Below are 16717 nucleotides of genomic sequence, written 5' to 3'. Positions count from 1 at the left end.
TTAAAGCAGACTTTCTAAGAACAACAAGTTTCACTAATCCACCCTATCTCTATATTATAAATCTCTTAGATTGATATACACTACTCTGTGAATGTTATAATCCAAATAAGGACTTTTTTTCCCCCACAAGATGCCAATCCAACAGGGAAGTTTAACTGAACAGATCTAGATTTGAATCTTTGGTCTGTCCCTTGGTAGCCATCATCTATGACAAATTACTATAAACCACTTTAGGTTTCTAGGTTTCATATTATCAGTCATCATTGGCAACTGATAATAATAAACAAGAAATCCTTACTTTTATGTAAGGATTGAAAGGAAAACTGCTTATAGCATGCTCAGCACAGTGTCAAACATCATTCATGTAATTTCTTTAATTTTGTGTTCACTTTTAAGTTGTATATTTTCCCTTAGCAATGTTCACAGAAGTTCTTTGCTGAAATACTATTTTTCAGTTAGCTCTAACTGACTGTTTAAAAAGAGAGTTGCTTGGGAGATGGATTTTATCTCTCTTTGGAAGAAGCCAAGATAATCTCCATTTAAGGAGTCATAAGCAGCTGCTGCTCCACATTGTAGTTTAAGCATAGTAAAGTGAGGCAGGCTGAATTAACTGCTACGAGCATAAAAAAATTAAAAATTGAAAATGCTTTCTTTATAGGTCTCTATATTTATGACTTATGTGACTAACCCAACAGTATATAAACAATTGAACAATAATGAAAACAAAATCAAAAGAGAAATCCCCAGTTCAAACTACTATTTTTTCAGAGGCTGTTTTAAAATGCCCTTTAAAAACTAAATACTGATTTTCTTCTTACAAATGCTAATTTCATAAGAAATATCTCCTCCAAACTTAAAGAAGAGATTTAAGAATTAGAATTTGCATGTGAGGTGATTCAAGTAAATCTTATATACAAAACTAAAAGTTAGATATACAGAAAACAGGAGAATAATGCCTGACTTTTCAAAAGGATTCTTTCCCTAGTTCTACGATAAGAAAGGCTCTTCTAGAAAGTTCAAAATATTATTCCATTTACTAAAATTTCATTTATGTAATAATTTTCAGGGAAACAACTGCTGCATTAAATGAAGCACATCCTTTTAGAAATAGTACCCTGGTTGTCTCATCTACGCTGTCCCCCATACACACAAAGGGATGAGGAGCAAGAACAAAATAAGACAGGAAAAGGTGTGAAATTTGATTCTGTAAAAACGTTTAATTGCTGTTGTACTAGAAGCTAACAGCATGAAGCAGCAGTGTTACAGCAAGAGCAGCAGCAGCAACTCACGGAAAGTGGCTTGGCTCAAGCCTATATTACAATTCTCACTCTCTTAAAATTCCTATTGCTATGACTATTTTAGCTCTTCAATATTATCAACATCAGACATTGTACAGTATAACTTCTCTCTAAGCCCATAAATGTACAAATCTTTAAAGAGTGCTTTCGGAACACCACCCCAAACTTACTTAATTTTTCTTTTTCATTCATCAGCCATATGCTTTTTTAAAAATTAAAAACAAAAAATAAAGCACAAAGTCTGAATGACCTTTCCACACCTAAAGATAAGTGAAGTTCTAAAGAGTCTGATTGTGATAAAACTATGGCTAACCAATCACAACTTCAGAATTCCTGTGTGACATCATAAGTCCTCCCTACAATACTTTTTCTCCTCCACCTACTTCAATTGTTCCCATAAACCTGGTAACAGAGTCAGAAAACTTCTCAGCTAAAGGCCCATAAGACTTCACAGAACTCACAATACTTCATTATTGCAATAATCACAGGAGTCAAGGTAAGATTTTATTCAGTTTGCTAATTCTTACTTTCTATAATTTAAACTTACTACACTTTTTAAAAAGAATTAATCATATTTTGCAAATTTCAGTTCAAAGTCAGGCAATAAAACGTTTCATAGGACAAGCTTAATTTCTAATAAAGTACTTAATTTTGAAATAAGAGTCACATTCATCTTTAATCCTGGTTATTGGTTTCTCAGTTTACGTTAACCTTCACTTTTATTTTGCTTTCCATTTGTGAATTTCTGCAAACTTAAAAATCTTCCAATTATGTTACCATATTTGGTGATAGTGATGGTTTAATTTCGCCATATAAAAGCAACGGCTTTATTTTGTTCCTTGTTACTCTGCTGAGAAGTCAGGCTGGAAGGGGCAATTTATATCTGGAACACCATAAACAGTCGTGTGGCTGCACACAATGACAAGCACACAACTGGCATGCCTACTCCTGTATTCTCACTGTGACCCTTAACAGTAAATAGGAACAAAATGGAGTTTAAGAGTATATCATACAAGCTACTTTTAACATGCTCTTCAAGAGTTTTTTCCTCTCTGTAAAGTCCAACTTGTAATAAAATTAACACTTAAAAATCCAAACTTTTAGTCAATTGTGTTAACAAATTGTGTTAAATTCCATATTATATCATAAAGAACAAGTTTAGAAATTTTAAAATACTTGTCTAAAACAAAAGTCCTTATAAAATTACAGAAAATAACGCATTTTTTAAAAGTAAAGAGCAGTTATGTTGGCAGCACAAAATATTCCTAAATATTTCATTGGAGCCAATTTGATGAAATGAACCTTTATTTTGCCTATTAGTGGACATACTTTTGTCAGATTATTACCAAAGGCTCCTCAGTTTTCTTCTGCATTTAGAAGGAAAAAAGAAAGAAAAAGAATGCCCAGGAATGAAGAGGTAAATTTTATGACTTCCATTTGAATTCTACTATACTCTTTATGTTACATTCCTCAATTTAATACATATGTGAAAGGTTTACTCATTCTTAAATCTCTATCAGTCAGGGCATAAAGAATATTACATAGAGTTTATTTCATTTTTATTATTCATATAAGTGCTAAAATAAAATTTACCTCTAGACTTCTATAAGTATTAAAATATTTTACTGTAATTTATAAGCAGCTTTCCATAAGATATGTAAAAATATTTCTAATTTTTTTCTACCACAGATATACCCCAATTGCCTCTAATATCTCTGTATTAAAATGTTTTCCCCTTAATATTACACAAAAGTCATTTAGTGCATATGTTTCATGCGCATGTTTATATATTTTTACTCAAATATATTTCAAATTATAGATCACATTTCGAATGGGATGTTGTGGATTCTTTCATTGTACCAGAATTTCACCACCACATACATTGCTCCAAGAAATCACACAGTACCTAAGAAGGGCAGAAATTCTTCTATGAAAGTCTTTGTTTACAAAGAGTGTTAGGCAAAAGAAAATGGAAGAAATGTGAAAGATGTTTAAATTAAAGATGTGAAAAAGCTAGAATACTTGCTTTACTAAGAGGGGTCATGTCACTATCATTTCCTAAAACTGAAATATCAAAAGTATTTTAACAATATTTTAGTGGACAAAAGAAAATGGTATTCTAAAAACAAATTACATTTGGTTACATATTCATACATATCAATTGCTTCTTAATTAAAGTTAATCTAAATTTAATTGGTGGTAGAATTATTTGTATAAATAAAATAGTTCAATAAAAGAATAAAAATTTAAATGTTCAAATATAAAGGTTAGATTACTTCTCTAAATAAGACAAGGTATCTATTACCAATCCCAGAAGAGAGAGATGTTCTACATGCACTGTTGGATACAAATATCTCATTTGAGCCTCTTAACTCCTTATATGTTTGATATTGTGCCTCCATTTTATAATCTAGGAAACAAATGCCAAAATGTGAAATGCCCAAGCTCACGAGCTAGGAAATAGTGGAGCCTTAGTGGGAGCCTAGGTTTTACAACACTAAACTGCAGACTCATCCTATATACTGATCAACATGGCTTAAAAATAAATAATGATATTGGCAAAACAAAATATACTCAGAGCTCTCAAATACTGTAGTTGGCCCTCTAAGAGGCAAACCTAGAGGACAGATTTCTATTTTAATTTGTAACCATTCCATTTCAGGTGAATTTATGCATCAGGCATTATGGACAGCCTAAGTAATACGCTCTTGATCATTTTTAAAATCAGGAATAAAAGTTATAGATTTCCTTAGCTATTAAACAATATACCCTTGAAGGTAAAACTCAAAATAATTGCACAAATTTTAAAAAACAAAACATACATATTTGTTTCATATACTTATGGCTTTAATCCACTTAGCCTTGATACTTGAAATTCAAACTAACGCCTTCTCAAAACTTTTCACAAAATCCATACCTGTGGTAGTTTTCTTCAGTTCCATATTATATCCTTGGCTTTCCTCAAATCCTTTTCTGACCCCCTCATTCTACCATTTAAATATTCAACCCTATTTGTTTACAGGTGCTTGAACAGAGGAATCTCACTTTCTTATTCATGCTATGAAAATCAATAACTTTCACCTAAACTATGAATTATCATAGTGCTGATCAGATCCACAAAGAAATAAACCTAATGGCTGGAAATCAAGGAAATAATCCTTTCAAACTACAGTGACTTAAATCAGATAAGATGTAGTTTCTTTGGGCATTTCCAAAAATAGTCATCAATGTTCTCATCCTACCAATTCTTAAGCATGTGTTACCAAATAAACAAATGAAAATGAAGACTAAGTGCACACTTCTCCCCCAGTATAACTGTAGTCAGCTGACGACCTCTAGTGCTTTTTAAAAATATATTACACCTTCAGGATTTTCAAAACAAAAAATAAAACTTGACAATTCACTCACATTAGTAGGGGTATTTAAATGACATTTAACTCCTATAGGAGTAAAAAGGATATTTTAATTGCAAATAAAATTGATTTTTAAATCATTGTTTCAGTATTTAACAGAACAAACAAATAATGAAGTCAAGCCTACAGGACAAAATAGCAACAGCAATGTGCCAATTTCAGAGAAAATCTCTCTGTGCTGTTGTTTAATGAAATTCTCCTCAAGTCAGAGCTTTACAGCAAAAGGAAACATTTCATTACGGTATCAATTTAGGAGCCAAAAATATATTGATTTTTATGTTTACACAATTCTTTTAATAACCAGGATTGAAGAAGCTTCAAGATTCTTCCAAAATAGTCAGTCTGGACCAACTCTGGAATGACGCAGCCACACAACTTTAAATAGAACTTGCAAGTTTAGTATCAGGCAGTCCAAAAAGAAAGTGATTGTACCAGAATAAACTTCTGGATGCCAACAGACTGATGATAAATTTAATGATGAACTGCCCTGATTTAATTCAAAAAGTCAAAAAAGATGCATATATAATGAGTGCAGTTTCTCTGTTTCAGATGATATAAAAGTTTTAAGCATCGGATAGTGATGGCAGCACAACACTGAATGTGACTCATGCCACTGAATCTTATGGTTGGCAGTGACTGAGATAGGAAATCTTATGTTACATATACGTTATCACAATTTTTAAAAAGAGAGAGAATTAAACACAATACATGATCTTGAACTGGATGTAATAATGGAGAAGAAAAATGCCCAAAAGACATTATTGAGGCAATTGAAAAAATTGGAACATAGATTCTATACTCTATAATAATGTTAAATATATTAAACTTGATAACTGTACTTAATGTGGTTATTACATAAGTGAATATCCCTGTTCTCAGGAAACACACATGGAAGCATTTACTGATTAAGGAGCATGATGCATGCTTTCAAATTCGGAAAATAAAATAATAGGAAATAAATATAATAGGAATAAATAATAGGAAAATAAAGAAAAATAAAACTCCAAAATAATTCTAACACAAATGAGTCCTGTTTATTAAATCTACTGAAAAGTCTAGTGTTCTGAACCAATTAAACAGCGGTAAATAAGCTAACCTAAAATCTGTCAGACTGTGGTCTAGGATGTGCATTACTTGAATTGACTAGCAAATATTCCTAGTAAAAAGAATAAGTAGACAAAAAGAAAAGAAAATAATACAGATAAGGAATCTCAGTAATTTCTAATTTCAGTAAAGGGAGTACCCACAAAAAATGAAGCTTGGAAAATTCTGCAAAGTTCTGCTTAAACAATAGGTGAGGATTACTGCTCAGCATAACACAACATCGTCAGAGTATCAACTGTCTAGCAAATCACACATCAGACCACCAAAAGTTTTTCTAAGTCTACTGAAGTTCCTTTTGCACAAAAAAAAATGAATCTGATTTTATACTGAAGAAATAAGATTCACGGCAGGCAAAGTGAGGACTTCCGTAGAATGTAATATGGTGACTGCTATCCTATATGTTGCCTAACATGATATTTGTTGAAGGGTTAGAGTTTCCTGTTGGTTGTCTCTTTCCTGATTCCATTTCAAAAAGAATACTATCTTGAACTTTAGGGTTTTTTTTAACTTCCTAATTCCACCCTTCTTTGATCAAGAGAGGAAAAATTGACAACCAAAGGCTTTATAATTTCTATAAAAAAAGAATATAATAAAGAGTTACCTATATTCTTCCCATCTCTCCAAAAATTAGGGTAATCATGGATCTCATAGACATATAAGACACTACTCTGCAAGGTACTTTTCTGTCTCTTAATTGCAGCTCAAGAGATGAGCAACTGGCATTTCTACAATCAAACTCCTATCAAGCATCTTTAATATCTCTATATTCTGATTCTTGGGCCTGAATGATGAATTAATTTTTACAGTGTCCTTACACCTCTTGTGCTGAATCACCTAATTTACATATATTGTCATGCTAAAAAAAAGAAAAAGACTAATTTCAGTCTCCACTGTTGTTTATTCCAGATACAAGGTCAGAACATCCCAACATAATCTTTTTCTTCCAATTATTCTAAAAGAATGTTCGACAAATGTCAGATAAAATGAAAATGAAATGAAACTGCTTATTTTTTTAGGCTCTTCACCAAATATTACTCTATTAACAGGCTTAGATCTAGAAACAGTGGGGGGAGGACCACAATAGTTCTAAACTCACAGTGTGGTTGCCAGGGCAGAGAAAAGAATGGTAAACACCTGACAACCATGCTATAAATTATGATGTAGTGAAGGTCACAGAGAACTCCAAAAATAGGACTGTGCTGTTCCCACACACAGCTTTTCAATTCTCAACATGACAAGAAACTCCATCTCTATGGATGAAATCTGGTTTAATTATCACCACACAAACTTTGGAAGTTCAGCAGAATTAGGCCTCAACACATTTCAGATTATACCATAGTAAAAGAAATTGGGCCCAATAAATTCAATGCATATAGCTAACAACAGTATGTAAAACTTTTTTTTTTCAGTTTTAGCAAAAAATTACAAAGAAATACCACGAATCACTTTAGAATTATGAGATATTTCTGAATTTGACAAGAAATAAGATACTACTTTTGGTCATGCTTCATACCCAATGTGTTTCCAAGAACAAACTCTACTTTTTCAATAATAATTGAAGTATTATGAGATCAGTCTCTATATTAATTATACCTCCAACAGAAGAGAGCTCATCTCTTCAGAGCATAACCTCTTTGTATCTCATAAACACCAAATATTCATTTGTACAAAGCCTAGTCAAATATAGTTCAGGTTAATGTTGTGTTAAACAGGAGACCATAACCTTTGGTAAATCCTCTAGGCTTCATTTTCCTCAACTGTGATAGGAAGAGACTTTAAATTCTGTTATTCTAACTTCATAACTCTTGTTCTATCTTTGATCATTAACAATTTCTAAAATTTTAAAGTAATTAAAAAAATCCCTTATTCAGCTTTATCGATTAATTTATTCAAATGGTTACCAATTATGCACTAAGTACTAAGGCACAGGTTTCATTAAGGAAATGATACTTAAATTAGGCCTTAAGGATCAGCAGGAGTTTGCTTGGCAGAGAATCAAAGGTTTGGGGGAGGGGGGGGGATTCCAGCAGAGCCAGAACAACATGTGCAGAGGACAGAATCATAAAAGGGAACAAAGTATTTATGGAAAGGTGACATGTCTCATGTGACTGAAGTACTACTCATCAGTGTCAGGCTAGGGAATGACTCCTATATATGCTTCAGGATGAACTTTTGGCCAGCGTCCCCCTTTTCTCCATGTATATTTGAACAAGTTTTATCTTGAAATCAATTTGTCTTTTAATTCAGATTTTTTTAGATCATTTAAGTCCTGAAAGTTCACAAAAATGTAAGTGCAAACAGGAATTACCAATGCTAATTATTTTCCTTAGCAGTATTCTGTTATATATCCTCATATACACAGTCAAACAAATAAAAGAATAAACGCATTGTCCCCACATTTTCCTAAACAGTGCAAATTCACTAGATCTATGATTAAGCAAATATAAGCAAAAGAAATTTAAAGGATATATTTTCCTAAAGAACAAAAAAAAAACTTATTTCTATAGTATTTTATCTAAAGAATTCAAACAAAGGTAATTAGAGATAAATACCAAATTCAAGCTACCATTTTCTAAGTAGGGAGTGTTATAAATAAATAACAGGAGGATGCTAAAACTAGGCTTGCAAACAGCCACTTGCATTGGACAATGAAGAACATACGACAGAAAAATGCAAGTTGTTACCAACTCTTTAAGAGACTTAAGTTTGATATAAATTGGCCACCTGGAACTCCTTACTACATGTAGGATTTTCAAATGAAAATCCAGCCTATTATATAATTCCAAGTATAATACACTCAAGTTAAAGTACTAATACTACAGAATCTAACCACCATATACCACATGGTTCCTTTGTAAAACTAAATGCCAAGTTCTAACTAGTTGTGCCTGATATATATTTCCCCCTTTCCCATTATGTCAGTACTCCTCTCTGCTCTCTTGAGCATTAGCTCACTCTCTAAGGAACAGGGCCTGGCAGTGTGAGGTGGGCTTTAATCGGAGTTACAGACACCAGAAAGAAACTGAAGGGATGTCTGGCATCTAGGGGTGAGATACACTATATCTTGATTAACAGTGATATATCGCTAAATGTTAACAGCCATTATCTCTGAGCAGTTAATTTACAGACAATTTTAAATCTATATCTAATTTTTCTACAATAATGTGTTACTATTGAAAAGTTTTTGTTTTGTTTTGTCTATTAATTAACAAGGCTTAGGTCCCACAGGCAGCAATAGCTTATGGCAGCTCTGAAAGGACTCAGAGTGGAAACCACTGTTCTCATGAACAGATCATCTATAAATTGGAACTTTCTATGGTAGAGAGTGAGATGATGATAATTACTGTGCCTTCTGAGCTTGAGAGTCTTCAGTTCTTAATATCAAGTCTTGTTAGAATATAATTTAAAATAACATGTCCTACAAAACTATAAAATCATAAAAGGAACCACAAACAATTTGAATCCCTATTTCTGGTAAAACACTTCCCATTTAACTATTTTATTTTGGTGCAAAATCAGCATCCCAGAGAATAATTCATTATATGCATCCTTTTTATAAGATTTGTTCTGGAGCTACTAATAAACTAAATTTTCACACTACTTGTGCTCACAAAGAAACAATCTTTATGAAAGTATAAGAACTTTTGCCCAAGGGAATAGCCCAACACAAGGTGTATCCTAAACCAAACTGCACTTCTAGTCAATTTTGGGGCAGGAGGCAAAGCCTGACAACCCAAACACCAGACAAATGAGAGTCATGCTGCCCCCCATTCCCTAAAGGGACAGGCAGAGAAATGGAGATATTCACAGGCACATGCTCACAGACTACAGAGAAAATGGATGCTATAAACACAAATAATTTTGAGGAAGATAAACACGCAATCGTGTTTAACTGTTCAGAGAATAGCTTATGCATTTGATCCTAATTTGTTTACTATTTTTACATTCCAGGCTATCTAAAAGAAGACAGTGATCTCACATTTGACTGCCAGCTTTGCTTTCTTTCTCTTGCCTGTTTAAAACTTCAGACTTCCTTTCTTCCTGGTGCCATGGATAAAGTCCAATATCTCACTCGCTCTGCTATAAGAAGAGCTTCAACCATTGAAATGCCTCAACAAGCACGTCAAAATCTCCAGAACTTATTTACCAATTTCTGCCTCATCTTGATATGTCTCTTGCTGATTTGCATCATCGTGATGCTTCTCTGAAGTTCGCTGCAACCTCCAATTCTACAACTTACTACTTTGGCTTAAAATCTGTCATACCACGAAGAGGGGAATAACAACACTGCATAACAGACCACTTCCTGAGTAGAAGAATTTCTTTGTGAAAAGGTCAAAATTCAGACCAAAACAAATTGTTAGCAAATTAATTCACCTACTGGATCCTGTAAACATGAAAAGTGCTTCATTTTCAAAAATTAACTTAAAAATGACTATAAGTATGCATAACATAAGTACTTATTTCCTTTCTATAACAAATCTTTTTTGAGGATGGAGTAGAGGTTTAGTTTTGAAACCACACTGCTAACAAGTCCACTTCATATACAAAGGGTTAGCTTCACTGTTCGTGGCATACATAATTTAGATTGTACTGTAAAAACTTCTTTGATACTTGAGTATTTTTCAGGTCTTCACCTAGTATCAAAATAATGATTCAAATGAAGTATCATTAATCAAAATAGCCCACTGACTCCTCACATGTTACCTTTACAATTATTATACAGTAGTCTTTGTAGTAACTCTTTATCAGAATCTCCATTCTAAAAGAGAAATGCTATTATTCTTTTATATACCACCATTAACATTTTTTAAATGAGAATCAAGTAGGAAAAAGTAAGGCCACATTTTTACAAAAATAAAATTTCTATTAAACTAATTTTTTTTCAAAGAATTACAGACTTCAAATACATACAGGAAAATTATATATCTGTTTTCTCTAGGACATTATGATCAATAGATAAGAACTGGTGGTTTATTTTAACATCTGACAGTGTGATTAGCAGTAATTACTAATACATTAACAGATCAGCTTAATGTAAGTCACTGTAGTTGATTAAGCTAGAATATATAACATCACACTATATCTTTGAAATAATGAAATCTTAGAATTTAGAATGATTTTATAGATCATCTTCTATTCCAACCGTATACCCAATGTGGCAGAGAAAATAATTAAAGATTCCAAAAGACAGAAAAATCTATGTCAATCTTTAAAAAAATTAAAAATTTGAATTCTCTCTCCAGAAATTGATTATATTTTAACATGACTTTTTGCCCCACCTACTGTTTATTATAGGATATAGCTATTTCCCTTAATCAACCAGATGGTAAACACCTACTGTTTTTGCAGGCCATTTTAATAAGCTAAATGATAGACCCAGCAATGCTAATCTACAATTACTTTTTTGCTGAATATTTTTCAATTTCCCCTCTGATAATTTTAAAATATCTTCCAACAACTCATAAAACAGAAGACATTAAAGAAAAATTGGGTTGGAAAATATATTCACTAAAATTCAGTAATTTGACCATTTTAAATTGTCTGAAATTTTTACACCTATAGTGCATAATCCAACTATTTTGAACTTCAGTTCAAGACATGATACTACATAGCAATTATTAAAGGACTAAAGAATGTATAATTTACCAAAATATAGTTACTAAAAGAATTTGAAATGTCAATATTGATCTTGGTAGTAAAGGAGACTCTTTTAAATTCCCTGAGGCTGTGAGATGCACTAGCAATGGGGAGGGGAAAGGTTTTGGGAACTATTATCTGAGGAACTTAGGGAAATGGGATCTCATACTGCAGGAGGATTTCTTCAGCAAAGGCTCTCTTACTGGTTGGAGATTCCTAATAGTAACTAGAAAGCTTATAAACAACATCATACACTCAACCTCACTGGTTTAGGTAACTACCCATGCAAAAAGTAACTAAGTTCTATAATTAGCTGCACTTAACTTTAAGAGGAAAATCTTCAATTAGTCCTATACTTTTATTCATTACAACATCAACTTTATACTTAACTGTAAAGTTATGGGTTATTTTTCCTCTGTAAAACTGAGGAACTGAAATCAAAACTCAGGAACTGAAAAGTGAAATAAAGAATTTATTCTGCCTTCGATAGAAAATAAAACCTTGTAACTGTGAGGATTACAGAATGTATTGTAATATAGAACAAAAACTCATTTTTTAAACGGGACTTACCTTTTAATCACATGTAAAGAGTACGATATATTAAGAAAATTGTATTCAAAAACTGTAAATACAAAATGCTCAAATACTTTCTATTGTAGAATGAATTCTAATCTTAATTTACAGGGTATTAAAAAAAGAACTAATATTTAAATGTTTAATGTTGCCTTCTATATTTTAGTTGGTTAAAAATGTATATTGTTTAATGCAAATAATCAGAATCACCTATATAAAATGAATGCTCTTGAACGCAATGAATTTGCTCTATAATACATTCAAATTGTTATTAAGATTTTATATTATAACAACCTAATTATAAGTAGGTTTGATTTTGCAGGTTGTTTTTGGTGACTTTTCCAAAATAAACTAAAACAAAGATTTCCTAATATAGGCACAAGAGGGCAGACCTACATAAAATAATGAATTTGCTACTAATCAGGGATTACTTGTCCTTGATTATTTTTGAGTCTCCTGGCAAAGGGGAAATGATAAAATTTTCAAAATAGATCTGTTCTTCTGTTAAGGAACAGCACACTTTAAAATGTCTAGAAATTACAAGCCAATATAGAAAAGCTAACAGAAAGCTATAAAGGTGAAAAAAGTCACTTTCCTACTAATTTTTTTATTAAAACATGTTGTTCTAGTTTGCTAATGCTGCCAGAATGCAAAACACCAGAGATGGATTGGCTTTTATAAAAGGGGGTTTATTTGGTTACACAGTTACAGTCTTAAGGCCATAAAGCGTCCAAGGTAACACAGCAATTGGGTACCTTCACTGGAGGATGGCCAATGGTATCCGGAAAACCTGTGTTAGCTGGGAAGGCACATGGCTGGCGTCTGCTCCAAAGTTCTGGTTTCAAAACGGCTTTCTCCCAGGACGTTCCTCTCTAGGCTGCAGTTCCTCAAAAATGTCACTCTCAGTTGCACTTGGGATATTTATCCTCTCTCAGCTTCTCTGGAGCAAGAGTTTACTTTCAATGGCTATCTTCAAACTGCCTCTCATTTGCAGCTCCTGTGCTTTCTTCAGTGTGTCCCTCTTGGCTGTAGCTCCTCTTGAAAACATCACTCATAACTGCACTGAGTTCCTTCTGTTTGTCAGCCCATTTATATGGCTCCACTGATCAAGGCCCACCCTGAATGAGTGAGGCCACACCTCCATGGAAATATCTCATCAGTTATTACCCACAGTTGGGTGGGGCGCATTCCAAAGAAACACTCAAAGAATTACAATCTAATCAACACTGATAATGTCTGCCCACACAAGAGTACATCAAAGATAATGGTGTTTGGGGGACATAATACATTCAAACCGGCAAATTCCACCCCCTGGACCCCAAAATGACATTATCCTTCCAAATACAAAATACATTCATCCCATCACAATATCACAAAAACTTAAATCATTTCAGTAACAATAGTCAAGTACAAGATCTCATCAAAATCAATTATAGGCATGGTCAGTCCTAAGGCATAATTTTCCTTTAGCTGTGGATCTGTGAACTTAGAACAAGTTATGTGCTTCCAATATACAAAGGAGGGACATTCATAGGATAAACATTCCCACTGCCATAAGGAGAAACAGTAAGGAAAACAGGGTTAACAGGACCCAAACAGTTCCTAAAACCTGCAGGACAAACTCCATTAAATTTCAAAGTCTGAGAGTCATTTACAGAACAACGTTGCATCCTTGGGGCTTGAAAGAGCGGGAGCCTAACCCTTCCTAAGGGCCTTTGTGGCAGCCCTTTCCTCTCCAAATGCTTGGGTGAGTGCTCCAACATATCCACACATTGGGGAGACCACCTTCTCGCCCCTCCCCTCCTCAAACATCGGGGCAGCTCCCGGATTCCCTTCCATCTCCAGGGCACATGCTCAACCCCTTCAGAACAGTGTGGTGGCAGCCAGGCTCTCCCCAATTCCCTGGGAATGTGCTCCACCCTCTTTGGGGCTTGGGGTGGCAGAACATTTCCTGAGCATCAAGGCAGAAGGCCCACCCTCGACCTCCAGAGCAAACTCACCCTTTCCATGCATGTGGGTTTCTCCCTCTCCCAGTCCAAGACCTCTTGACTCCAGACCTCAACCTCCATGGCTCTGTCTTTGAAGAAAATTTTCCTTCAGTTTGTTCCTTGTCTGTCTCCTCCACTCCAGACTGGCAATGGCTTTGCCTATAAAGATCTCACAAAAATTCTATTGGCTTCGCACGAAGCACACAGGGGTCAAAACTGTCAGACAATAGGACTTTGCACAAATCCTTTCTGTTTAACTCCTTTTCCAATCTTGGCTTGTACTGAAATGGTGGCTGGGTTCCATGTTTGGTTACATCCTCACACTGGGCTGTAGCTTCTGGGATTCCACCCCCTGGAAGCCCATAATTTTCCAAGCCATCAGCTTCTGGTTTCTTTGAACCCAAGAGTTCAGTCCTAAGTTTACCTCTTCTCCGCTCGCATTTTACTATAAGCTGCAAGGAGAAGCCAGGGTACATCCTCCACACGTAATCTGGAGATCTCCTCAGCTAAGTATTCCAGGTTGTCACTTTCAAATTCTTCCTTCCATCTGACACCAGGATTCAATTTTGCCAAATTCTCTGCCACTTTAAAACAAGGATCGCCTTTCTTCCAGTTCGCAACAACACATTCATCATTTCTGTTCAAGGCCTCGACAGAAGTATCTTAAGAATCCATATTTCCACAAACAGTCTCTTCAAAGCAGTTTAGGCCTTTTCTATCAAGCGCCTCACAATTCTTCCAGAACCTTCCCCTTATCCATTTAAAAAGCCATTACAACATATTTGGTATTTGCAAACACAGCAGCACCCCACTTCTCTGGTACCAAAATCTGTTCTAGTTTGCTAATGCTACCAGAATGCAAAACACCAGAGATGGATTGGCTTTTATAAAAGGGGGTTTATTTGGTTATACAGTTACAGTCTTAAGGCCATAAAGTGTCCAAGGTAACACAGCAATCGGGTACTTTCACTGGAGGATGGCCAATGGTGTCTGGAAAACCTCTGTTAGCTGGGAAGGTACGTGGCTGGGCATCTGCTCCAAAGTTCTGGTTTCAAAATGGCTTTCTCCCAGGATGTTCCTCTCTAGGCTGCAGTTCCTCAAAAATGTCACTCTCAGTTGCACTTGGGATATTTATCCTCTCTCAGCTTCTCTGGAGCAAGAGTCTGCTTTCAACGACTATCTTCAAACTGTCTCTCATCTGCAGCTCCCGTGCTTTCTTCAAAGTGTCCCTCTTGCTTGTAGCTCCTCTTCAAAACATCACTCACAACTGCACTGAGTTCCTTCTGTTTGTCAGCCCTTTTATATTTATATGGCTCCACTGATCAAGGCCCACCCTGAATGGGTGGGGCCACGCCTCCATGGGACCATCTCATCAGAGTTATCACCCACGGTTGGGTGAGGCGCATTCAAAGAAACACTCAAAGAAATACAATCTAATCAACACTGATAACGTCTGCCCACACAAGATTACATCAAAGATAATGGAGTTTGGGGGACACAATACATTCAAACTGGCACACATGTATACAAAAACAAATTACATGCTTTTTTAGCCACTCATTGAACATGTCATAATTCATATCATAATTGTTAAATGTTGTAGTGTTCACATCTTTCAATGCAGTTAGAAGATTATCTCAAGCAGCAAAAATATTAAAGACAAAATAGTACAAAAATAAGCAAAGAAAATATTCTTTTCAGAGGATGTAAGAGAATATATGAAACATTCCACCAAGTTAGAAATCAAACTTTTCCAATTTTATTCATGCCTGACAAAACTTTAAGACATTTTATCAAACTTCTGGTTTATATTTTTTATTTCCATAAGACAATTTCCAGTAAAATATGCTAAAATTATTAGGTGCCAATATTTTGGCTGATCAAGCCCCTCCATGATTTAAATAGGCCCAAAGTTGTACCTTTCTCTTTTAATGACTGCAAACCAGAGCTTAGAAACATCCCAGGGTAAGTAAGAGAAAAGAGTTTGATAAAAACTTTGCCAATAAAGAGACCACTTCTTCACTCCTGTCTGGGAAATCCATCATGGGTATATAGGAATCCAATGGGTAATGCTGGGTATAGACATGCACACACCCACCCATACACACAGATAAAAAATAAAAAGAAATCCATGGGGACTATGGAAAGGGATGTATTCTTCCCCAAGAGAACATATGAGTTTACTGTATTTATTTTTCTCTTCTTCACAGTCCCTGTAGGGTGTGAGGTATAACAGAGAAAAAATCAAAGACTAGTGGTGGACATTGCACATGGAGGCTGACAGGCATAGGTGGCTTCTCTTCATTCACAAAGGCAAATACTTCAGAGGACTACACTCCCTGCACTCCAGGTGATTTAGAAGGGAACCATGGAAATCAAGGAACGTCATGCAAATAAGACTATGAGGTTGGCTCAATAACAATTCTGGACTGAGTCCTAAAAAGAGCACTTCTATGTTACATTATTAGCCACTTTGGGGGGATAAAGGAGGAAGGGGGCTATGAGAATCAAATGATATAAGTCATCTGAAAGCTACAAAGTTCTAAAAAGAAATCTTTAGTGTTATTAGATCATGACTTTCAGCCAAATCTTTTCTTAATCATATAGGAGGTGCTTTTCATGGTGAGAGTTTAGCAGTTGTCCTTGAAAATCACACACATTCTCACAATTTATCAGATGGACTGCTCGATCTTACTGAGAC

General features: G+C 34.6%; 2 protein-coding genes across 3 annotated transcripts in view; one reads left to right on the top strand and one right to left on the bottom strand.

The window, feature by feature from the left end:
* CEP85L (centrosomal protein 85 like) overlaps nt 1–16717 on the bottom strand; it is a 220053-nt gene that overhangs the window by 112867 nt on the left and 90469 nt on the right. The gene's annotated exons all lie outside the window — the stretch shown is intronic.
* On the top strand, nt 1685–12170 carry PLN (phospholamban). Its single transcript, XM_037842155.1, has 2 exons — nt 1685–1794; nt 9767–12170. Exon 2 carries the CDS (start codon nt 9865–9867, stop codon nt 10021–10023), a length of 159 nt encoding a protein of 52 aa, XP_037698083.1. The 5' UTR covers nt 1685–1794; nt 9767–9864; the 3' UTR covers nt 10024–12170.

The sequence above is a fragment of the Choloepus didactylus genome, chromosome 7, assembly GCF_015220235.1.
Source record: "Choloepus didactylus isolate mChoDid1 chromosome 7, mChoDid1.pri, whole genome shotgun sequence".
Taxonomy (NCBI): domain Eukaryota; kingdom Metazoa; phylum Chordata; class Mammalia; order Pilosa; family Megalonychidae; genus Choloepus; species Choloepus didactylus.
This window is presented reverse-complemented; position numbering and strand designations above follow the sequence as displayed.

Excerpts from the sequence above, each read along its gene's own strand:
- PLN (XM_037842155.1), top strand. The coding sequence starts at position 9,865 with ATGGATAAAGTCCAATATCTCACTCGCTCTGCTATAAGAAGAGCTTCA.